The following is a 22755-nucleotide window of genomic DNA, read 5'->3' on the forward strand; positions in this document are numbered from 1 at the left end:
TAGACCCTCGTATCCTAGCGCATTTGTGGAGAGAAGGGCACTGAGACCAGAAACAGTTCTCTTCACCCCTAGGATGGCCCCGGGGCCTCCTTTACCCCTAGTTCTATTCGAACTCAACAGCAGAAATAAAACTGTCAGGGGCGGCCAGGGACTTTGAGGCCTCCTTCCTAAGGCTGGTCTTTCAGAGGTGGCAGGACGCCACTGCAGCCTTCCTCTTCTACCCAGAACAATGGCGGCTGCAGCCCTTATGCTGTGTGCAGAAGCACGGGGGATGGGCAGAGGACATGTACCTGCAACCCAAGTCATACCGTGGGAGATGGGATCACCTGCCATGGACGAGTTGGACTGGTAATGATGCCCAAGTCTGACCCAGGCTTGACTGTGGCTATGCCCAATGAACCTGAACTCCAATCTAGGCTAAGATCCCAGATTCAATTCTGATCCTTGACTATGACCCCATCACCCTGAATATGACCCCTAATTCTTCCTGGGCTAAACCTCATCTGCAACACATGCAAATAATCCTGGCCCAGCTCAGAACCCTCCCTGGCTTTCCTTTCCTCATCTCTGCCTTGGCCAGGCCTTTGGGGGGGCACCCATAATCTGAGCTGATTTTTGCTCCCCCAGGAGCTCCTACGGAACAAGCATGCCTCATTCTTCAGCCTCAACCTCATGGTGAGTAGCCAGTCTAGGCCTTTGAGACCTGCTGGGCAAATGCCAACCGGCTCTGGACCTCTATGTTCCCATCTGATTGGGGTGGTGGGTGGCTGGCCTGGACTCTTCAGAATTTCAGTTTTTCCCAGAAGATCGTTAGACGTTTCCAAGTTGGTTCCAGATTGTTCCCCTTCCACTCAAGTCGTGTCCTGCCTCCCCAGGAATACAAGGAGCTCAAGGGTGATGGGCCTTTCACCATCTTTGTGCCCCGTGCTGATTTAATGAGCAACATGTCCCAGGTATACAGCCCTGGGAGAAGTCGGGAGAGAGATGAGTGCTCTGGTCACGGCATGGGCAGAGGTGATAGTCATTGGCTCCCACTCTCTTCCTGACTCTATGCTAGGATGAGCTGTCTAGGATACGTGCCCATCGCCAGCTGGTGTTTCGCTACCACGTGGTTGGCTGCCGGCAGTTGGGGAGCCAAGAACTGCTGGACCAAGAATATGCCACTGCACTGTCTGGGCACACACTGCGTTTCAGTGAGAAGGAGGTGAGCTCTCACACCGCTGGTCCTACTGGCTATAGAGTCTTCCTGCAGGATCCAACCCCTAGCTCAGCCCCCTTCAAGCTGTCCCTGTGCCCTGCCTCCTTTACTACTCAGCCTGGATCCAAACTGGACTACTCCCTGGGAGGGAGTGGAGTCCGGCCCAGAGGATACCCACACTCAGGGCCCTCCCGGTCAGGAGGCCCCAAGCCAGGACTCCCAAGTCAAGCTGATACCAGCATCGTGTGCCCACAATACCAGGCCTAGTGTGGTTCCTTGTACAAGCTTCTCATAGTGATTCTGCCCTTGCCTGACTCATCTTCTACCTCAGTCCAAAGCCTAGCACTGTCTACCAAAAAACAAACAAACAAACAAACAAACAAAACAAAACAAAAACTTCTCCCCACCTCAAGCCCTGGCCTGGCCTAGGCACACCCCCGTGTAACCACGGTCCTCCCACAGGGCAGCATTTATCTCAACGACTTTGCTCGAGTGGTAAGCAGTGACTATGAGGCGGTAAATGGCGTCCTGCACTTCATTGACCGCGTTCTGCTGCCACCGGATGTGCTACACTGGGAGGCTGATACCGTCCCAGTCCCTCGGGTATGGCTGGGCAAGAGCCTGGGACTGGGTGGCAGGCCGGGATCCTCTCTTCCTGCCTGACCATGTGACCCATGCATGCTCTTTCCCAGAGAAATATCACCGCCGCTACTGAAAGCTTTGGTTACAAGATCTTCAGCCGCCTACTGACGGTACTGCTCTCATGAATGCGGGCCTGCCAGTGTGTGCGCATGCGTGTAACAGTATGCATGCTTACCTCTTTCTGGGAATGAATGTGCCTACGGGAATTTCCTTGTACAATGTAAGAGCCTCTCGGTGTGGATGCATGTGAGGAAGTGTGTGGCCAAGGTGTGTGGAGACTTCCCTGCAAGTGTGCCCATATACAGTAGCTCCCCTACCTACAATTTCAACTCATAGTCAACAATGTTGGCAAGTTGGCTTAGTGGGTGAGAGTACTTGCTACCACACCTGACAACCCTGGGACCCATGCAGCAGGAGAGAAGTGACTCCTGTAGGGTCTCCATGTGTGCAGTTGCAAGCATGCCCCCTCTCCCATGTCCTACACACACACACACACACACACACACACACACACACACACAAACAAAACAAAAACAAACCAGGTTAGGTATAATAAAAATATTAAATTGAAAAGTCCTAGAAAGATCTCACATTTTAAATGACTTTTATTATGGTGTATTGTTTCAATTTTATTGTTCCCCTCTCTCCTCTCAAGACAGGGTTTCTCTGTGTAGTCCTAGCTGTCCTAGAACTCAGAGATCTGCCTGCCTCTGCCTCCTGAGTGCTGGGATTAAAGGCATGCGCCACCACCTCCTGGCTATTGCTCATCCCTTATTGTACCTCATCTCTATCTGTCACCCCTTTGCTCCGCCCCCACAGGTGGCTGGTCTCCTGCCCATGCTTCAGGATGCAACTCATCGTCCCTTCACTATGCTGTGGCCCACGGATTCCGCCCTCCAAGCCCTGCCTCCTGATCGGCAGAACTGGCTCTACCATGAGGACCACCGTGACAAACTGGCAGCCATTCTTCGGGGTCACGTGATCCGCAACATTGAGGTGGGCACAGACCTGATCTTTGGTCCCTATTGCCTGCATGTCCAACTCCAATCATGTCTTCATTTGTTTAGGCCTTGGCATCTGACCTACCCAACCTGGGCCAACTCCGAACCATGTATGGAAACACTATCTCTTTCTCCTGCAGTCGTGCCCGGCCTGTGAGTCTGGGGAGAGAGCTTGGTTAAGGACAACAGGGGCAGAGCAGTAAGGGGCTGCAATGCCCACGATCCCTACATCTTCCCCTTTAGGGTGAGCTCATGGTAGGTGAAGACAACACCCGCATTGTGCAAAGACACTTGCTCTTTGAAGGTGGCGTGGCTTATGGCATTGATCAGCTGTTGGAGCCACCCGGCCTTGGTGCCCGCTGTGATCGTTTTGAGACCCAGACACTTCAAATGGTGAGGAAGGCCACGGGCCACAGGTGCATGGCAGGGGCCCAGCCTACCTGTCCTGTCCTGTGCATCCACCTGACCCTGCAGTGTTGACCTCCATCCCCTCCAGAAGACTTGCAGCGTCTGTGGGCTGGAGCCACCCTGTCCTCGGGGCTCACAGGAGCAGGTAAGGACCTAGAGGCTGTGTTGAGGGTTGAGGGGAGGGGCAGAGCACCACCAAGCTCAGGCTGGCTGTGGCCTGACTCCTTTTGACGCAGGGCAGCCCCAAGGCATGCTGGCGTGATTACTCCAAGTTCTGGGCAACTCCACTGCACTCCCTGACGATGCGTGGTGGAGCCTGGTTACAGCCTAGCTTTTGGAACCACCACCGACTGGGCAGGGGCTGCCATCGAAACTGTGTCACAGTAATCTGGAAGCCCAGCTGCTGCCCTGGTCACTACGGCATTGACTGCCAAGGTAAGCATTCTGAGAGCAGCAGGCAAACTCACCAGCTCCTCCTGCCTTCAAGATGGCCAGAGACAAAGCTCTGGCAATTGCCCTTTAAGGAAGGATTTTGGGGTGCTCTAGGGTAGGGGAATGCTTAACATGTGTGGGGGTAGGTGTACAGAAGATTCATAATCTGGCATGGAGTTCTGAAGGCTCTGGGCATTCTCTGGAGTTTGGTGGGGGTCTCAGGGCTGTGAGGACACGGGTGAACTGACACCCCTTGAAGAGCCTTGGCTGGCACTCCGTAGGGGAACAGAAGGCAGATCCCGGGGTGCAGGTATGTGGGTGTTCTCATGAGCGCCTCTGGTCCCTTCCTCCACGCTATTCCCTAGCTTGCCCTGGCGGCCCTAAAAGCCCCTGCAGTGATCACGGTGTGTGTCTGGATGGCATGAGCGGAACTGGGCAGTGTAAATGCCACTTGGGTTTTGCTGGGACAGCCTGTGAATTATGTGCCCCAGGTACCTTTGGACCCCAATGCCAAGGTATGTCATCTCTGCCTTGTCCCATTCGATCTTGCCCCATTTCCTTTGGCGTGTGTGTCAACTTGTCCTTCTCCCCAGCTTGCCGCTGTACCCCACATGGACGCTGTGATGAAGGCCTTGGGGGCTCTGGCTCCTGCTTCTGTGACGAAGGCTGGACTGGGCCACACTGTGAAGTGCAGCTGGGTGAGTAGCCCTTGAGCCTGGGCTGCTGTGCCTTTGTGCACACACTGGCCGCACACCCCTCCGCCTAGCTGCACACTCAGGTGGAGGCCCCTATGGTGGATGGGAGGGGCAGTGGCTTGGAGGGGAGCTACTGACCTGCTCTTATGGGATGGGTCCTGGGGACAGAGTTGCAGCCCGTATGTACCCCACCCTGTGCAACCCAGGCCATGTGCCGTGTGGGCAACAGCTGTGAGTGCAGCCTGGGCTATGAAGGGGATGGCCGTGTGTGCACAGGTAAGCAGGAGGCTGTGAGTTGCTGGTAAGAAGCCCTGGACCCACCCTAGGTATGCGGCTCAACCACTCCTTCCTTGCCCCCAGTGGCAGATCTATGCCGGAAGGGGCATGGTGGCTGCAGTGAGCATGCCAACTGCAGCCAGGTGGGGACAATGGTCACTTGCACCTGTCTGCCTGACTATGAGGGTGATGGCTGGAGTTGCCGAGCTCGCAATCCCTGCCTGGACGGCCACCGTGGAGGCTGCAGTGAGCATGCTGACTGCCTCAACACTGGTCCGGTAAGCAGGTCCCAGGGAGCTGAGTCGTCTGGGTGTAGAGGCCTCACAGCCCGCTCCTCCAGTCTCTGTGAGCATCCACTGCTCTCTCTGTCCACAGAACACACGGCGCTGTGAATGCCATGTAGGCTATGTGGGTGACGGACTGCAGTGTCTGGCGGAGCTTGAACCGCCTGTGGACCGATGCATGAGCAAATCAGCACCCTGCCACAGAGACGCTCTGTGCACTGACCTGCATTTCCAGGGTATGCTACCTTACTCACCTCCGACCCACTGTATTATCCCCGTCACTGTCCTATCAATCATACACCTTCCCTTCTTCCTGCAGAAAAACGGGCTGGAGTCTTCCACATCCAGGCCACCAGTGGCTCTTATGGCTTGACCTTCTCAGAGGCCAAGGAAGCCTGTGAGGACCAGGGAGCAGTCCTTGCTTCACTCCCTCAGCTCTCTGCTGCCCAGCAGGTGCACAGGGCTCAAGGGTAGGAGATAAGCCCATGGAAGCCCATTGAGTTGGGCTTTGGTCTCAGCATCTCCTCTTGCCCCTACAGCTGGGTTTTCATGTCTGCTTCATGGGCTGGTTGGCCAATGGCTCTGCTGCCCACCCTGTCGTCTTCCCAGCGGCAGACTGTGGTGATAATCGTGTAGGTGTCATTAGCCTCGGTGTCCGCAAGAACCTTTCGGAGCACTGGGACGCCTACTGCTACCGTGTGCAAGGCATGTCCACCCTACTGACCTCTGCCTACCCCTCCCCCGATTTCCCTAATACTCCTCTCTAAGCTACTGACTGCCTTCTCTCCCTGCAGATGTGGCTTGCCAGTGTCGGGTCGGCTTCGTGGGTGACGGGATCAGCACGTGCAACGGGAAGCTGCTCGAAGTCCTGGCTACCACCGCCAACTTTTCTACCTTCTATGGGGTGTGCAGGGGTCTAGTCTAGCCTCAGAAGTGGGAATGTAGGCAGTTGGGGTCCCCAAGGAGAAAGCTTGTTTACACCCCATCTCCTCGCCCTAGATGCTGCTGGACTATGCCAATGCCACCCAGCGAGGTCTGGATTTTCTGGACTTCTTGGACGATGAGCTCTCCTTTAAGACACTCTTTGTTCCTGTCAACGAAGGCTTTGTGGACAATATGGTAACAGCAGGGGCTTGGGTGCAGTTTGCTCTCTCTGGTGGGCCTAACCCAACAGAGCTTCCTCTGTTCATAGACGCTGAGTGGCTCAGACCTAGAACTCCACGCTTCCAACGCCACCTTTCTGAGTGCTAATGCCAGCCAGGGGACATGGCTTCCTGCCCACTCAGGACTTAGCCTCTTCGTAAGAGATGAAGGCCCTGACAACAGTTCTAGGGTCCCTCTGGTGAGTCTGGCCTTACCAGTACCCTCCTGGCTCAATCTTGCTTACCTGGGGGCCTGACTGCAGTTTCTCCACAGACCCCGGGGGCAGTTGTGGTCAGTCACATCATCGTGTGGGACATCTTGGCTTTCAATGGCATCATCCATGCTCTGGCCAGTCCCCTGCTCACGCCACCCCAATCTGTGAGTCTGCAGAAGTGGGAGACAGAGCCTCAAGGGGGAGGGGCTATCTCTGGCCTGGTCCTTGACACTCACCCCCTTTTTGCTTCAGAGGCCGGTGCTGGGACACAAGCCTCAACCTGTGGCACTAAGCATGGGGATCGTGGTGGCTTCCGGGACACTGCTGGGGCTGGTAGCTGGAGCCCTCTACCTGCGCGCCCGAGGCAAACCCACAGGCTTCGGCTTCTCTGCCTTCCAGGTAAAGAGGGGTTGGGGCTGTGTGGGGGCAGGGGCAGGGTCCTTCTGTCATGGGGCCTTACCAGTCACAGCCCCTCTTCTAGGCAGAAGATAATGCCGATGATGACTTCTCCCCATGGCAAGAAGGGACCAGCCCAACCCTGGTTTCTGTCCCCAACCCTGTCTTTGGCAGCAACGATGCCTTTTGTGAGCCCTTTGATGTGAGTGTGGGGTGGGAAGTGTGGATGGAGGAGGGTGGGGACAGGCCCTGGGCTTAGCCTTGCTTGACTGCACCCTGCCTCCCTCTGCAGGATTCGCTCCTGGAGGAGGACTTCCCTGATACCCAGAGGATCCTCAAGGTCAAATGACAGTCTGGAATGGAAGCAGAGGCACACGGAAGGACAGAGACCACTTTTATTGCTTGTCAGGGTGGCTGGGGCTGAAAGAACAGATGGTCTGTCTAGGATAATAAAAGTGCCCTCAGCGGATGTGGGCCATGTCACCGAGAAAAGGTGTCTTCATGCATCCAGTGCAGAGCTGGTCCATCCAGAGGGGCGCCTCGTGCTGCAGGGGTGTTCGACGTGGGTAAAAAGTGAAGTCCACACGGTAGTTGAGCAGACAGCTCAGAGAGGCCATGTAGAGGTCAGAGAAGCGCACGAGGCGCCTGGAGAAGTAGGTGGGGTTGTGGAAGGTGCGGAAGATGCTCCCAAACTGCGCATTGAATAGGGCCTTGGTGATGCATCTAGGGAGAGAAACAGGGCGCACATCAATGCGCGGAGAAAAAGCTGGGGCAGGATCCCTGTCCTGGCTGGGGTCTGCTCACCTCAGTTCTTGCCGCTCCTTCATCCAAGTAGCCAGCACCTGTCGCGACTCTGCATCCTGATAGGTCTGGAGAAACACAATGTGGGGAGGTGGACAAGCATGCATTTAGGAGGTGCAGCCCCAACTCCAATTTACCAGCCCCCAATCCCTCCCGTTGTCCCTACCTGCATGCGTTCCAGCAGCCCGGTGAGAGCCTGCTGCCAGGTCAGCGAGTGCATGTACTGTTCCGTGTTAATGATGCGGATCTCACGCTCCAGCTCAGGGATGATGGCTCCCGTGCGCCAGCCATGCCGCAGCATAAGATCCTAGTGGGAGGGATGGGAGGCAGACCTCAGCACCAGCTGGCAGGGCTCCCTCCTTCCCTGGGGAAAAAGCTCCCCACCCCTCACCGCCAGGTCACTGTAGAGGTGGTCACCGAAGTAGAGCACACGTGGCCCTCGCCATTCTGTCAGTCGAAGAAAGTCAAACAGGTTTCCCTGGGGAGTAGAGGACACTGCTGAGCCAACTGTGCTCCCCATGACTGTGGGAGCCAGGCTTTGTCACCAGTCTTCCCGGCTCTTCGGAGGCAGCCAAAGCCAGCCGGATGCTGGGCTGCCCTTTCCCGTGGCCTCCCTGCTCCATGGCCCTTACTATTTCTCCCTTCTAAGAGAAAAGGGGGGGCAGGGCTGCCTGCAGCAGAACGTCTCTTGTAGGGGTGGATTGGCCCTCACTCAAGGGCCTCTTCCATGATCTTTCACCCACCCAGATAAGGTCGTTAATCCCTGTTTGTGAGAAACCACAGGGCTCTAGAGCAAAGAGTCCTGAAGTCCTTGTGAACCTCCTCAGTCTCCACCCACAGGACCCTGTGGACCAACTACAGAGCTCACTGGCAAGCCATGTGCTTCTCTGCTCCAAACCCAGGGAAAGATGACAACACCAAGGGACAGCCACAACTGAGGATGCTTCGGGGGTGGGGGTGGAGTGGCCAGAGTTGGGAAGTACAGGGGCGACCAGAGGTGAATACTCAGCAGAGCACAGTTCATAGAGCAACTTGCAACAGTGAGCCTCAGAGAGATGGGAGCTGGGGGTGGCATCCGAAGGGCAGTGGAGGGCATGGCCCCTAGATCAAGAATCTCAAGGGGAAGCTGGGTGGTGGTGGTGCACGCCTTTAACCCCAGCACCCGGGAGGCAGAGGCAGGCGGATCTCTGAGTTTGAGGCCAGCCTGGTCTACAGAGTGAGTTCCAGGACAGGCTCCAAAGCTACACAGAGGAACCCTGTCTCTAAAAACAAAACAAATAAAAAGAATCTCAAGGGGCAGATGAAGGAGAGATGCCAGGGAGGGCTCCTGAGAACTACACAGGGTTCTGATACAATGTTAGACCTGAGAGCTGCCAAGAAAACAAGTCACTTTCCCGCAAAGAGGGCCACCACAGTCTGATGATAAGACAAGAGTTGAGGACTGGAGATCGGGGTGTGGCAGGCAGGATGCTGAACAGGGGCCTGCCAGCTGAGTCGAGGCATCTAAACGCTGCTCTCCTGGCCAAGTGTGGGCCAGCTAAGATGTCAGCTCAAATCTGGCCTTTCCTCTGAGTCATCACACAGGAAACCAGGGTGTGTGTGTGTGTGTGTGTGTGTGTGTGTGTGTGTGTGTGTGCACACGCGCGTGGTGGGTGCTTAATCCATAAGCTGTCTCTCCAGGCTCACCTCAGGACTTCAACCAGGCTGGCTGTGCCTGTCGAGTGTGCATTCTAAGGCTTTTGTACCATGATTCTCAAGTGGATAGCAAGGCCTAGAGGTGATGGATGACCAGGGTCCCTAGGCTATCGGGTAGCTATAGAACCCAAACCAATCTCCTCTGCTGTCACCCAGGCTTGTTTCCTAGTGGCCCTGCCCTGGGGCCACTGGCTCTAGTCCCACAGTGCAAACTGACCAAGGCCAGGAGGCTGCCCCTGCGTAGCCCCAGGCCACCCATTAGGCACTGTTCCCCCAAAGGGTCCTTACCTGCCGGTAGATCTTGCCCTTTTCCAGCCGCGTGATGCGGTCCCAGTGGAGGGAGCCCTTCTCATCAAGCTTCCGGAAAGGCCTGGGTGAAGAGTAAAGAGCCCGCTTTGTGGTCTGTGACAGAGTCACAGCTCAGGCCCCTTCCTTCCTGGCCCCCGTAAAGGCCCCCACCTAAGCGGCACACTGTCAAGCAAGGGGGCATCCCTGTCTAAGCACAGAGAATACCGAGTTCGGGCCAGTTGGGTTTTGTGCCTAAGTCTTCTCATGGGAGTGGGGCCTGTAACCTCCTCCCATAACCCCGAAGTCCCTGCTAAGCTCATACTTGCGCCGGTCGGTGAAAAAGTTGGGCTTGTCTGCCTGGACGATGACTACATCGAAGAGTTGTCGCCAGTCAGGACCTACCATGTGCCGCATGCCTTTGTCCCTGTGTAGAGACGGCACTGGCTATAGTCCGGGAGCAGTACGGTGTCATCCTCCCAGTTCCAACCCACACATACTCTTGACAGCGGGCCTGGACTCACACAAAGCTAAAGGGACTGTTGGTGATGAGGAACAGCTGCTTCCCGTGGGCCACCAGGCGGCTCAGGACTGCAAACGTCTCGTCTCCTCTCAGGATGTACTTCTCTGAAATGGAGGGTGGGTCAGTGAGGGCCAGGCCCGTGTGACCCTCTGCTCAGACAGGCCATGGTAAGAGCGACTCTCCACCCTTACCCATGTCTTGCTCAATCCACTGGTACATGAGGCCTTTCACATGCACATCCCGGATGGCATCCTAAGGGGAACAAGGGGACAGTGAGGACATGCCAGGGAGGAAGGCAAACAGACTTTGGCTCACCTAAGGGACAAGGCCCGCCTCCTCACCGTCACATCCTTGTAGAGGTGTACTTGGTCAAACTCCAGGCCATGGCCCAGAAAGTGGTCCACCACACAGGACAGTAGTGCCATCTCTGGCAGGGAGAAGATGTCCATGAACTGCTTGATGGAAGGGCCCTGCGGACGGACGTCAACTCTTAGCCACTATTCTAAGTACCAGAGACCAAGGGATCTGCCTTGGGGCACTGGCAGGCGGTGTGACCTGCTGGCCACTGCCGCACAGGATGCCAGCACCCACATCAAAATCCCTAGTCTGGGCTGCCTTGGGCAACAGCAGGTTGAGTGGGTACCTTGCCATAGAAGCCGCTCATCTGGTATAGCGGGATGTGCTGGGTGCCACCGTATAGGTCAATTACTTCATCATCTGGCACGGGCTGGAGACCCCTGAGTTGGGGGTAAGTGGGGGGACAGATACCCTCAGCCGGAGCCCAGGAAGCAGTACAGGATGGGAACAAGGGTAGAATGAGGGTGGACCTGACACTAACCTGTAGGCCGTTCCCAGCTGTACATAATGAAAAGCATCAATCTTCATCAGAAGGCTCTGGAAGTGGGCACGGGGCGGGGCTAGTGGTGAGGACGCAGGTTTTTGTCCTTGGCCCTGAGCCAGCTTCTTCCCCAGTACCTCCCAACCCTCAGCAACAAAACCTCTACGGATGCTACTAAGGGGAAGCGACAGCCGAGGTCAGGGTGGCCCGATAAGGAGAGGAGGCTGAAGCCGGCCCTGTGCACATCTAGTCAGGAAGGGTCAGTGTCTAGACACCCACCTTCTGAATGTCATAGTGGAGACCGCGGATGGCAAAGCTGGGGTCATAGTCATACTTCCGAATTCCCTCAGGGTACTGTTGGACAAAAAGCCAGGAGCAGGGCCAGCCCTCAGCCCAGGATACCAGGGGAACCCCAAGACTCAGCCTGAGTCCCACCGGCTTCTAGGGCTTGGCAGCCTCACCTTGTAATGCTCTATGAGGATGTCCCGGGCAGCATTGAAAATCTCGGGGTGCAGCGCATCCGCATACTGGGCCAGCGTGTAGTCGTAGTCAAAGCCGTAGACTTCAACGTCACTCAGGCTGATCTCATTGTTGGCGTAGATGGCTGCTGGGTTTAGGAGGCTACAGACCTCAGGGGGCAGAAGGTCTAGAGGGAAGGAGATCCAAGAGGATGGTGCCATTATGATGGTCCTAGCAAATGGCCCAAGTACTTTGTGGGTACCCAGCCCCATGGGCCCCACAAGATAGTGAATTATTACATCTTAGCCCAGTGGAGTAGAGGCCAAACTGAGGCTCAGAGAGGAGTGTGCCATTGATAGGGCAGAGCTGACAATGGGCCAGCCTGCTCTCCTCTGGGGGTCTGGTCATAGCTACAAGCCTCCCTTTCTATGTTAAAGTGTCATCTGTGGTGCCCCTCAGGCACCGAGTTTTACCAGACACAGGTGTGTGGGAACCCTGGCAGCACTACTCACTCAAAACCTGTCCAGGAGCACCACTGTCCACTGGCCTGTCTTCCACTTTCTTGGGGTTACCTGCCAAGGGTAGGGTGCAGGGACCGTGGACTCCTCCCACAGGATGCTGGCTGGCTCCATTTTGACCTAACTGGAGGCCAAGGCCATGAATGTTGCTTTTCCACTTTGCCCAGAGATGTGGTTGGGGCCCAAGAACATTAGAGGAGTGGAGAACCCCCCAAGGCTGCCAACTTGGAACACCTGCCATAGCCCCGGGGAGCAAGGTCCCTCTAATCGGATTTCAGCTGCCTGCCAGACCACATAATGACATTCCCGGGCCGGAGCCAGAGAACATTCTAATTACCACAGGCGGGATGTAAGATGTCGGGTTTTGGGACACTACCCAGCTTGTTCTCTTCTGGTGACAGTCACACGCCTCTGAAAAGAGTCACAGAAGAAGGCCAAGCCTGGAACTATGTTGGGAAGGTTCTGGGGTCCTAGGCTCACCCACTTTGTCTTCCCCATCTGGAAAGTGGGCAAGGTGTACGGAGAAAAAGGACACGATAGGACATGGGACGTGAGCCAGGCAGATCAGGCCCCTCCCTCCCTCTCATGTCTGTGAATTCGAGAATGTTATCTTAGCCCCTGGGCTTGCTTCTCTTAAAAGGGGAATAAAACCAGAACCAGTCTACTTCATGTAGCGATCCTGCACTGTACCCACACAATATGCAGGATCAAATGTATGATGTGTGCAAGCTGGGTCTTGCTTGGTCAATCCTGGATTTGCAGGAGAAGGGGAAGAGGCAGGACTAGGGGTAATAGGGGTAAAGTCCAAATTCCCAGTGAGCTTGTCATCAGCCACACCGATTCTGATCATCAACCAAAAATCTCTGGCTCCACAGCACGTCTAGCGGCTCCTGTGCGGGGCAGACACCTCATCTACGTGCTGAGCTGTTGCCTCAGAGGCCCCTTTGGAACACAGGGCTCCACCCCCATTTCTTTTAGTGTCAAGTGCAGGGAGTAGGTGTGGGAACAGGTGTGGCTAGTTCCTCCGGTGGCCTACAGCCAGCAGCGAGCAGCTGTTCTGAAGATCCCCAAGTGTGGACAGAGCTCTTCGCTGGGGCATGCTTAAGACACAGCGGATGGCCTCCCCCTAAAGAACAGTTTCTGAGACACCTATCACCTGGTGTCACTAGGACCCCGGACCTCAGCTGCCCACATATCTAGTAATTTCCACAACCCTATACTCCAGGATGTCAACTTTGCTAATGGCTCGCCTTAGTGTCCAGAAAACCCCTGGGGTAGGAAACAGAGGCGTGGTATTTGTGGGCCTCAAGTTTGCAGAGTTCTGACTAGGTCCATGCCTTGCCTCTACTTTCCAGGGTCTTCCGGGGGATTAAACTTTCCTGGCAACAGTAGGATGGGGAAGCATACGGGGCCTAAGGTTACCTACCTCATTTCTGGACCAAAGGAATCCTAGCTCTGGGTGGTTAAACAAGTCCACGCCTTCCACAGGTTATCAGTCGTGCTGAGTAGGCCAGGAGAGGGTACGCCATGACTCAGCGGTAGTCTGGTGCGCTTACGGTACTGTCCAGCCCCATCCTTCTCTCAGTTTAAGACCATGTATGTGTTTTACGGCTCATCCCTGCTCCAGTCTTGTGAGGTAACCACACATCTAGCTCCACTGTTCAGAGAACTAAACTTGGGGAGGCAAAGGTCCCCAATCAAACGATCCAGCATCAAACAACTAAGTTGAGAGGCAGGTTCAGGCTGCCCCACCTGCCTCGGTGTCCTTTTCCTTTTATCATATGAGGCCAAGCGTAGGCTAACGGTCCTCCACTGCTCTCTGAAGGGCTACTAGCCCTAGCCTTGACAGTTTTGTTGAGACTCCTTCAGAAAACCTAGCCCGGTGAGGTCTGGGTTCAGAAGCAAGAAGTTAGCTCACCCTGGCACGTTAGTGGAGGCGACCCTGCTCACAAGAACTCAGGGGGGTCCATAAGAATCTGAAGACACAGGAGGACCCTGAAGGTTATGAAAGTAGACCCTCCTCCCCAACACCGCCAAGATACGCAGGCTTCTCAGCCACTCAGAGGGATTTTTCTAGGTGCAGAACAAAGACTTCTGTAAAGCTGCTTACCCTGCAATATTCCCAGTTCTTAAGAGCAACCATTCTTCAGAGGTCTCAACTATTCTGATTGTGGCTTGTCAAGAGATGAACTATGGCCAACCTCCAGGTCTCCACACAGCTAGAGTGGAAACCCCTGCCCAGTCACAGCTGGAATCTCCCCGACAGCCACTGTTTTACTAGACAATGCAAGCTACATCACCTCTGGGGCTTCCTCTAGAACCAACCCCCGCCCCCCCTCCGCTTGGCCTTGTTCTGAGTCATCACCACAATCCTGAGACAGGAGCCTGAGGGTCCTGAGAGGGTGTGAGGAGGCCAGGGGCCACCCTGCTGGGCAGCGACAGGGGCCACAGCCCAGATCACATCTATCTGCGGCAGAGACAGGGCCCCACTAGACCCACCCAGACAAATGGACAGATGTTCCACAATCAGATCTCTTGCCTCATCAGCCCATTCCAGAGAGAGAAAAGGCTAGGGGAGGGGAAGTGCCCTGTGCAGCTCTGGCTGGGACTACAGCACCATCCCGGGATTGCAGGGGGCTACAGTAACTTTTCGGTTCCTCCAACACCTTCACTCTAACCAAGCTGTTTAGAGTGCTGTAGACCGCCAGAGGCAAGCTAAGAGGTGCCTACAATGTCCGGCAGGTGTCGTCTTACATCGGGCCGTCGGTGAGCACCGCTCGTTCAGTCTTTGTCCACACACCGTAATTAAAAGTCAGCGGAGAACAAGGGTCTGAGGTTTCCACCGCCGCTACCCAAAGACTGGACCCAGGAGCAAGATCCAGGGCCGCGTGCGCAGCGGCTGCTCCAGGCATTTCAAGCTCCCGCACCCAGAAAACAAAACCTCCGCGCGCCCCGGGAGTCGGGGTGCGTGCAGAGGCACCGCGTACCAACCCGATGGAGCCTTCCCAAAACGACATCATGTTTTGGGACCCTGGCAAGCCCCACCGGGCACTTCCAGTAAGCTGCTCCCAGGAAGGTTGGGGACGGTGCCCCGGCCGTCTGTTGGGCGCCGCTCGGCTGACGCCCTCCGGCGCACTGCCCACCCGGAGTCACCCACCGTGCACCAGCCTCCGCATGTCCTGGTAACGAGCCCACAAGTGCGTGCTGAGGTCCGCGCTGTCTGCAGGCGCCGAGCGCGGGGTGCTGGGGCAGTGGGCTCCGGGACCCGGCGGGCCGCAGCCAGGGCAGGAGGGTGAGGACGAGGCGGCCCGCGGTCCGCCGTGGCCTCCGCACAGCAGCCAGCGCCGAGCTGCCGCCCGCAGTCCCGCACCCGCCATGCCCCCTGAGCGCTGCCCCCGCCGGTCCGCCGCCCTCCGACTGCCCGCCCGCCACCGTGGCCGCGTGCTTCTCAAGGCGGCCGACCAATGGGCGAGGTGCTGGAGTCTATTCGGCCAATGGGCGCACCACTCGGCCTGGGGGGCGGGAGGTCCCGGTCGGGGCGGGGCGGGTTCCCGACCCCCTTCTCCTTGTCCCCCGCTCGGCTCAGGGGCTCTGCGCCCCCCTTTGATCATCTCGGTGATGGCCGCACCTTCCTCCCTTGCGCGGGAAGTCGCTGGGCTTAAGAGCCAGAGTCTCCGAGAGGCCCTGGACGGTCCGAGGAGCAGGAGCGGCCGGAGTGCACGAGTGCACAGCTCCTCCTTCATCCCACGGTCTTTCTGTCCCTCTTCTCAGCTTCGAGTTCCCCCTGACCCTGGCGCTTCCGTCCCCTCTCCAGAGCTCCTGCTCCATGGCCCTGTGCCCCTACCCAGTTTCTGACCGACTGCACGTCGGCGTGCACGCCCGACTGAAGCTAGGGCGGCTTTATTCGCCTAAGGCACCGAGAGCCCTTTCTGCCTGCAGTAATCATCCCAAACTGGGTGAGACCACTTATCCTGCAGGGCAGCTGACGTCTGCTAAGGTAGCTTTTTCTTTGTATCGCCTTGTACCCAGCACGGTGACGATTCAGCTAGGAGCCTATCTCTTAGGCGTACTCTGAGAGGCTGTGGACCAGGATCATTGCAGCCACCTGATTCTGGCGGCTGTAAATGGATGTGCCGGACAGTGCAGGCCCACAGTTGAAATACCGTGGACTGTTCAAGCGCTGTCTCAGTGAAATTCTTTTCCGCTTGAAAGCGCTCCATCTGTTCTCTTAGGCTGCAGGTGTACCCCAGGAGAGGCTGGTCCGGTATCCAGGGCCTTGGTGGTGAACTGCCCAACTGAGCACACGGGGACTGCTGGTTTAAGGTGTGTAACGTGTGCGTTTTTATGTAGCTCCGCTCTACCTAGGCTGAGGATCTGGTGTGGCAATCCTGGGCTGGGTACTGGTAGTTATGGATGTCAAAAGGTGGGCTCGTGGGTGACTGAGCCCTTGTAGGCCCCAGTGACCAAGGTGGGCTGTGGAGACCTGGCCACATGTGAATCTCTTGAAAGTGGATGGACGCTCTACATGTTCCAGTCCTTAGAACCTAGAGAAATGGGGGCAAGCGCCACGGGTTCGCTGTGCGTGTGACTTCTCTCTGGCCTGCCCTCCAGGGCTGCTTGGTGTACAGGACCATAAAGCTCCTCTCAGTCTGTTTATGACCCTTTCCTGGATCCCAGTCTTGTCATTTAATTCTCTTAGATTGTCCATCCTCGCAGCATCACAGAAAGGCTCTGTTTTACAAGGGTCCCCATAGGGTATGGCTTGACAACAAAGTCACGCTTTTTACCATGATGCTTTTCTGCAACTATCAGGTTATGATGCATAAAAAAAGCACCTACAAGTACCTGGATAACGGTAGTTTTCCATTCATCATAGATTCATATTATTTTTAGAATAGTTTGTCATGGATAATTATACTTTTTGTTGTGATACTGATAAAGTTCAGTTTTCAAAAATGCATATCGAATTTTGTTATTTTAGAAGCCAAGTTCAACCAGTCACATCCCAGAAATAAAAGGAAGGCGTAACGTAACTGCATTTTAGTTTATCTTCTTCACAGAGGGTCGTCACCTCGGTCAGAGTATTCCAAAAAAAGATGGCGATGGCAGAGTAGGGGGCGCGGCAATCAGCTCCGAGCCCCAGCAGGCTGAGAGCAGGTTGAGGGTGGCCACGCCACGTTGGAGACCCCGCCCTCCGAAGTTGCTCCGCCTACAGAGTTTAGGCGCCTGCGCAGGCTCCTTCAGGCCGGCCCAGCCTCACCGAGCACGCGTGCCCCAACGGCACTTTGATTGGAGAGTCTGAGCGGCCCGCCGCGCTCTGATTGGCGGAGCCGACCGTGCTCTGGGCCTGTCAGCCACTGCGACCCGACTCTCGCGGCCTGGCGGTGGCGCCGCGCCGGAGTCTTGGCTCTCAGTCCGTGGGACACGGCCCGACGAGCTGGCCTGTACGTCTGGTTCCGCCCGTACCTCACTTCTGAGGCCTCGGTCATGTTCTTCAGGGCCCAGGTGAGGCGAGCTCTGCAGCGGGTGCCCGGGAAGCAGCGATTCGGCATCTACAGGTTCCTGCCCTTCTTTTTTGTCCTGGGAGGAGCAATGGAGTGGATCATGATTAAAGTGCGCGTGGGCCAGGAGACCTTCTGTAAGTGGGGGTGCGGCAGCCTCCATTCTCCTGTGGGTATGCGATTACAGGCCGCTGACTCCACTCAGGGTAGAGCTGCTTTCACTTTAGGAAAGGACAAGTGTTCTTTCTCTGGCAGCTCTCGTGCTGCACGGACTAGAGGCCCTCGGGGCTCTTGTGTTTCGCTCCCCTTGGCATCCAGCCCTCTTCTCCGGCACTTTTAGAGGGCACGGGCCTCCACTAAAGACTGCCTGCCCTTGGCCCTGCTGGTGGTGACATTGACCTTAAGGAACAGGATTGCTCACGTGCGGAAGAGGGACCAGTCCTGAGGACTCAGATGTTCTGGTTAAGTCCTTTGATATCTTTAGCCCAAACTCTGGAGGAGGACGCTAGCTTGCCTGACTTAACTGATTACCACCTTTTAGAGGCAGTCATTAGTGTCTTTGTCCCAGAATTATGAAAAGAATGCCTGACATGTCTGTGGACTGCCTCTGGCACTGCCAGTTCCCGTCCGGACTTCTCCCAACCTCTGGGCCCTTTGTTTTGCCTCTCATGTAGCTTCATCATTTGAGAATTGCCAACTCAAAATTTGAAGTTGTTATGTGAAAGCCTCCATTGATTCTCTTTCTACTCTGATAAAGGGCCTGTGCTGGCCTTGAATCTTTAAACTTGCAGCAGCCTCCTCTTGCCTCAGTCAAGTCCTGGGATAACATAGGCATGGGCCACCACTCAGTATTTAATTACCATCCATGACAGGTTCTAGTGAACAAGGCAAAGGATCTTCCTGGGAATAAGACTTGGTGTCACTTGGTGGTAGAATACTTGACTCACATTGGCCCAAGCTCAATTTCCAACCCCTGTCTCCCACCATTAAGCATGCCATGAGAAGTATTAGTAGCTCAAGAATCCTGGTTGAGCACCTCATTGGATCAGGCGTGGGAAGGCTCTTGGGAAAGGTTAGGCATTTAGGACTGTCAGCCAGACAGCCAGGGAAGGGGGACCACTGACTTCATGGCGGTGGTAAAGGAAACGTGGAAGCGTTTGTGTGTGCTGTTTGAAGGACTGCAGCAGGACTGAGCAAAAGGAGCTGTGGGTAGGAGGGTCCCTGGGTAGGGCCATAAAAGAACTGGACAATAAGGATATAAATGATTGAAAGGGCTCTTTTCAGAGAGATTGGTAGAAACACAGAAAATATCTGCTGGCCAGATTTGAGATGATGGCCTAGTCTAAGGGACAAAGGAGTAATTCCCAAGAAGTGAGTGGAGTTGAGACAGCCTAGAGGTAATGCTGAGTCTGGTAACTGAGACAGGGCATGGAGACTTCTCAAGGAACAGCTGAGGCAAATGTGCAGAAAATAGGCAGGGCGATCCTGGGTGCCATTTTGGACATGATGAGATGGTGTTAACTAAATAGCTCAAGCTCAGGAGGACTGATTGGGCCAGACATCTGGATTTGCAGGCCTTTCAGTTCAATTGTGACAGAAGGGTCAGACTTCAACATTTTAAAGTGACTTGGAGCGGTCGGAAGGAACACCAGGAAGATGATCCTTGAAGACAGGTGATAAGGAATTGCCAATGAAAGGGGTGACCATCTGTGTAGGAGACTGAAGGATATGCAGACGCTGATGGGAAAGTAGGGGCTGGAACTGGGGCTGTAGCTCACTTGGTACAGCACCTGTTTTGGCATGCAGGGGCTTTTGGATTCAATCTTCAAGAAAAGTGTGTGTTGGGGGAGAGAAGATGGGGAGGGGGCTGGGAGACTACACCTTCAGAAGAAGTACTAGTGCCCAGTAGGATCAGCCTTAAAAGTCAGCCAAAGAGTTCACTACAGTGGCCTTTCTCTGAGAAAGAAGGGGAGTGTTCTTAGTCATTCAGGACTTTCAGCCATGTTAATGGAATCAGTTGGAGGTGTCTCAAGCAGCATGCATTGAAAAGTGAGGCAGTTGGCGCAATCTCTGATTGGGGTTCTGGAGGGCTGTCCAGGAGTTCCGGTAGGGAGGAGAGTTTGAAGAGCCAGCAGAAGGTGGTGGTGAGCTTCAAGGACAGGAGAGGAAGGAGCGGAACAGCAGAACTCTGAGCAGACTTCTTTCCAGGGAACACTGACTGCAGGTGTAAAGGAGGCCAAGGGCTGGCACTTCACCACCTAGGAAATTGGTGGTCGAAAGACACAGAGAAAGTTACCAGTGCATCAGGTGATGAAACCAGTAAGAAAGGGGCAGTCAAATAACAAGCCCAGGAAGAAAAGAATCTAAAAAAAGGAAGATGTTTATTTTTTACATGAGGGTAGAAAAATAGTAGTCTGGAAAAGCAACTGCTGAGAACAAGGAACAGGACTTTCCTAGGTTTTGGAACCTAGGAAAGGGAGCAGACTAGAGCCCTGAGGCAAGGGAAGTGAGTCAGTCTCTGAAGACATTGATATTTTTATTCTTTTGTCATCTCAGACTCCTCCTCATAGCACTCATTCAGCTCATTTTATTTAAATAGTTTATTTGCCATTGAGTTAAACAGTGTTAAGATTCAGACAGTCAAGACAGACTACTGGTTGACTTAGTCAAAACAAAACAAAACAACCCATGGGGGCTGTTTCTAAACCTTGCTGATTTTTAGTGCAGTGCTGGAAACTGCACTCAGGGCTTTCCTTCTGCTAGCTAAGCACTCTGCCACAGAGAAAGACACCCCCCCCCCAACCAGTCTCTTTTTTAAAATTCCTGTTTCTTAAAGCAAAATTTTTGTTTGATACAGATGACGTCTACCGTAGAAAAGCTTCAGAAAGACAGTATCAGAGAAGGCTGGAAGATACATCAGAGACCGATCTTCATAAGTTAATAAAGTAAATACAAATTTTAAGTGTTGATTTCAGCCATTTTATGTTTTCGTAGTCTCACTCTTGTCCAGGCAGGCCTTAAACTCAAGGAAATCCTCTGCCTCCTTAGCTCTGTTAAAATTATACTTTTCAAGGGGGCTGGAGAGATGGCTCTGCAGCTAAGAGCACTGACTGCTCTTCCAGAGGACCTGGGCTCAATTGCCAGCACCTACATGGAAGCTCACAATCACGTGCAACTCCAGCTCCCTCTTCTGGCCTTTGTGGACACTGAACACATGTGGTACACAGACACACATGCAGGCACAACACTCATACACATGTAAAGAAACAGGAGGCTAGGCTGGATTACATGAAACCCAGACTTGAAAAAACTAGAACCAGAAAGACTCAATTTTTTTCTAGCAACCTTTTTCTATTTTGTCTGCTAATGTTAGGATCAATTCAGTGTAAAAAGAGTCATAACTGTTCAGATTGCATCAAGGCACTATGAACACAAAGTTAATTAACTGTTGGTCACCAATAATGATCAATACTACCAGGGAGAGAAATGTATTGCCCAGAGACACTTCATATCGATTCAGATGCTGCGTAAGAAGTTGTGTGAGTCTCAATCATGTGACTACACTGTTTTAGAAGTTGAAGAGTAGTCAACTTCAATGTGTTGAGTAACAGTAAATGCCAATACAACCCTTAGCCAGCTTCTGTCTGCTACAGTTCCTTCCCTGCCCACCTCCCTATCTCTTCCCCATCAGTTTTATTAAAGAAGAAACTTGAAAATGGGAGGAGTTGATTTTGATATTTAATGTAAGATGTTTTCAGAGCACATTAGCTTGAAGGCTGGGAGTAAGAACTCATCTTTGTTAACCAAGGTGCAAATATTTTTTAAAATGTTTTTTAAAATTATGTGTGTGTAGCTGGGCAGGATGGTGGGGCATGCCCTTTAATCTCAGCACTTGGGAGGCAGAGGCAGGTGGATTTTGAGGCCAGCCAAGGCTACACAGAGAAACCTTGTTTTGAAAAACAAAAAAATTGTGTGTGTAGCTGGGAGGTGGTGACGCACACCTTTAGTCCCAGCACTCAGAGACAAAGACAAGCATATCCAGGACAGCCAGGGCTGTTATTACAGAGAAGTTCTGTCTCGAAAAACAAAACAAAAAACTGTGTGTGAGGATATATGCACATGCATACAGGTGTGCACAGGGACCAGAGAGCCCTGAGAGCAGGAATCACAGGTAGTTGTGAGCCTCCCATTGTATGTTAGGAATCAAACCTGAGTCCTCCGGAAGAGCAGAGAACACTTTTAATCTCTGAGCCTTCTTTCCAGCAAAGGTGTAATTTTTGTTTTTTTGTTTTTGTTTTGAGACAGGGTTTCTCTGTGTAACAGTCCTGGCTGGCCTGGAACTCTCTGTAGACCAGGCTGCTCTCAAACTCACTGAGATCCGCCTGCTTCTGCCTCCCAAATGCTGAGATTAAAGGTGTGTTCTACCACTGCCCAGCCAGGGTGTAAAATTTTAACTTTCTACAATATTGTTCAATTTTTCAAAATTTTAAAAATTACACCATATCCTACCATATTCAAGGATATCTTTTTGAGAATTAAGCCTAGGGCTTGGTGCATGCTAGACAAGTGTGTACATCGCTTTGCCTCTTTTTTTCAAAGGGTGTTATAAATTATCCAGGCTGGCCCTGAATCTGCAATCTTCCTGCTTCAGCCTCCTAAGCAGCTGAATTAAAGGTGTGAGCAACTGGGCCAGATAGATAAAAACTCAGCATTCACTTTAAACTTCCACTGGGAAGAGAAAAAAACCATCGGGTTTGGAGCTTCATTTTTTTCATTTGAACTGATGGGAAAGGGCCTGCATTAAGCATACAGTAAGTAACGGCTATTTTTATCTATTTTATCTATCACACAGTTTTTGCAATGGAAGACTTATCTAAGTCTCTGATGATTTTTACCTTAACCACATTAGTCTCTTTTTTCATGTTTGAGCTTTTCATCATGAGTTTCCTCTCAAAGAAAAGTTTATTCTTGAACCATGGAGTTTTCCAAAGCAATTTTTCTCCTTGTAAAGGAATAACAAAACGTTTTGCCACATTTATGAACACATAAGACATGATATGACATGACCACATAACACCCCAGATAGGGGAAAGTAATAGTCTGTTAATTTATTCAGTGCTGAACATTCAGTCAGCTGACCCAGCATATTCTCAAATTAAAAAGCACAAAGGCACTTAGCACTTGTTTGTGTAGTGCTGGGAGGAATGTTAGAGATCAGGAATCCTCCAACTGTGCTCACAGGCATAGGTCCCTCCCTAGTCTCAGGACAGAATCACAGGGCTTTGCAAAGTGGTATTAGGAGAAACAATTGGCCCATCTTACCATCATTTTCTACTAAAAGTATAACACATTTTAGAACTTGTAAATATCTTAAAGATGTGCCTGGACCACTTGTTTTATGGTCATACAACTAAGCTATTTCAAATGAATTCTTCTGCTTTCTGAT

General features: G+C 53.4%; 3 protein-coding genes across 3 annotated transcripts in view; 2 read left to right on the top strand and 1 right to left on the bottom strand.

The window, feature by feature from the left end:
* Stab1 (stabilin 1) overlaps positions 1-7181 on the top strand; it is a 29323-nt gene extending 22142 nt beyond the window's left edge. The window contains exons 45-69 of the mRNA XM_087906179.1: positions 226-348; positions 628-675; positions 876-953; positions 1058-1204; positions 1661-1801; positions 1891-1950; positions 2660-2836; positions 2908-2994; positions 3085-3234; positions 3338-3394; positions 3486-3684; positions 4047-4196; positions 4275-4379; positions 4545-4652; positions 4737-4930; positions 5028-5172; positions 5256-5389; positions 5476-5641; positions 5731-5840; positions 5936-6055; positions 6129-6278; positions 6353-6457; positions 6546-6692; positions 6775-6891; positions 6982-7181. Of these exons, the coding sequence (XP_087762305.1) occupies positions 226-348; positions 628-675; positions 876-953; positions 1058-1204; positions 1661-1801; positions 1891-1950; positions 2660-2836; positions 2908-2994; positions 3085-3234; positions 3338-3394; positions 3486-3684; positions 4047-4196; positions 4275-4379; positions 4545-4652; positions 4737-4930; positions 5028-5172; positions 5256-5389; positions 5476-5641; positions 5731-5840; positions 5936-6055; positions 6129-6278; positions 6353-6457; positions 6546-6692; positions 6775-6891; positions 6982-7038 (3075 nt within the window). The 3' untranslated portion in view covers positions 7039-7181. The remainder of the gene's footprint in view (positions 1-225; positions 349-627; positions 676-875; positions 954-1057; positions 1205-1660; positions 1802-1890; positions 1951-2659; positions 2837-2907; positions 2995-3084; positions 3235-3337; positions 3395-3485; positions 3685-4046; positions 4197-4274; positions 4380-4544; positions 4653-4736; positions 4931-5027; positions 5173-5255; positions 5390-5475; positions 5642-5730; positions 5841-5935; positions 6056-6128; positions 6279-6352; positions 6458-6545; positions 6693-6774; positions 6892-6981) is intronic.
* Nt5dc2 (5'-nucleotidase domain containing 2) lies at positions 7067-15217 on the bottom strand. The gene is made up of 14 exons (XM_048421666.3): positions 14966-15217; positions 11293-11477; positions 11111-11185; positions 10832-10887; positions 10637-10730; positions 10335-10463; positions 10185-10245; positions 9995-10097; positions 9796-9897; positions 9474-9555; positions 7882-7968; positions 7657-7797; positions 7494-7558; positions 7067-7412 (listed from the first exon to the last, which is right to left on the bottom strand). The coding sequence occupies exons 1-14, from the start codon at positions 15183-15185 to the stop codon at positions 7151-7153; spliced, it is 1662 nt and encodes a 553-aa protein (XP_048277623.3). The 5' UTR covers positions 15186-15217; the 3' UTR covers positions 7067-7150.
* Positions 15218-17162: 1945 nt separating this feature from the next.
* Uqcc5 (ubiquinol-cytochrome c reductase complex assembly factor 5) lies at positions 17163-20271 on the top strand. The gene is made up of 2 exons (XM_048420952.3): positions 17163-17446; positions 20167-20271. The coding sequence occupies exons 1-2, from the start codon at positions 17296-17298 to the stop codon at positions 20256-20258; spliced, it is 243 nt and encodes an 80-aa protein (XP_048276909.1). The 5' UTR covers positions 17163-17295; the 3' UTR covers positions 20259-20271.
* Positions 20272-22755: the final 2484 nt, after the last annotated feature.

This window comes from Myodes glareolus, chromosome 5, assembly GCF_982192425.1.
Source record: "Myodes glareolus chromosome 5, mMyoGla1.1, whole genome shotgun sequence".
NCBI classification, from domain to species: Eukaryota; Metazoa; Chordata; class Mammalia; order Rodentia; family Cricetidae; genus Myodes; species Myodes glareolus.

What these genes read in the sequence shown, in the direction of transcription:
- Nt5dc2 (XM_048421666.3), bottom strand. Translation starts at nt 15,185, where the DNA reads ATGGCGGGTGCGGGACTGCGGGCGGCAGCTCGGCGCTGGCTGCTGTGC. An exon ending in TCCTCATAGAGCATTACAAG is followed by an intron (nt 11,186 to 11,292) that starts GTGAGGCTGCCA and finishes TTTGTCCAACAG; the next exon opens with TACCCTGAGGGAATTCGGAA. An exon ending in TCCACTATGACATTCAGAAG is followed by an intron (nt 10,888 to 11,110) that starts GTGGGTGTCTAG and finishes GCCCACTTCCAG; the next exon opens with AGCCTTCTGATGAAGATTGA.
- Uqcc5 (XM_048420952.3), top strand. Translation starts at nt 17,296, where the DNA reads ATGTTCTTCAGGGCCCAGGTGAGGCGAGCTCTGCAGCGGGTGCCCGGG. An exon ending in CGTGGGCCAGGAGACCTTCT is followed by an intron (nt 17,447 to 20,166) that starts GTAAGTGGGGGT and finishes TGTTTGATACAG; the next exon opens with ATGACGTCTACCGTAGAAAA.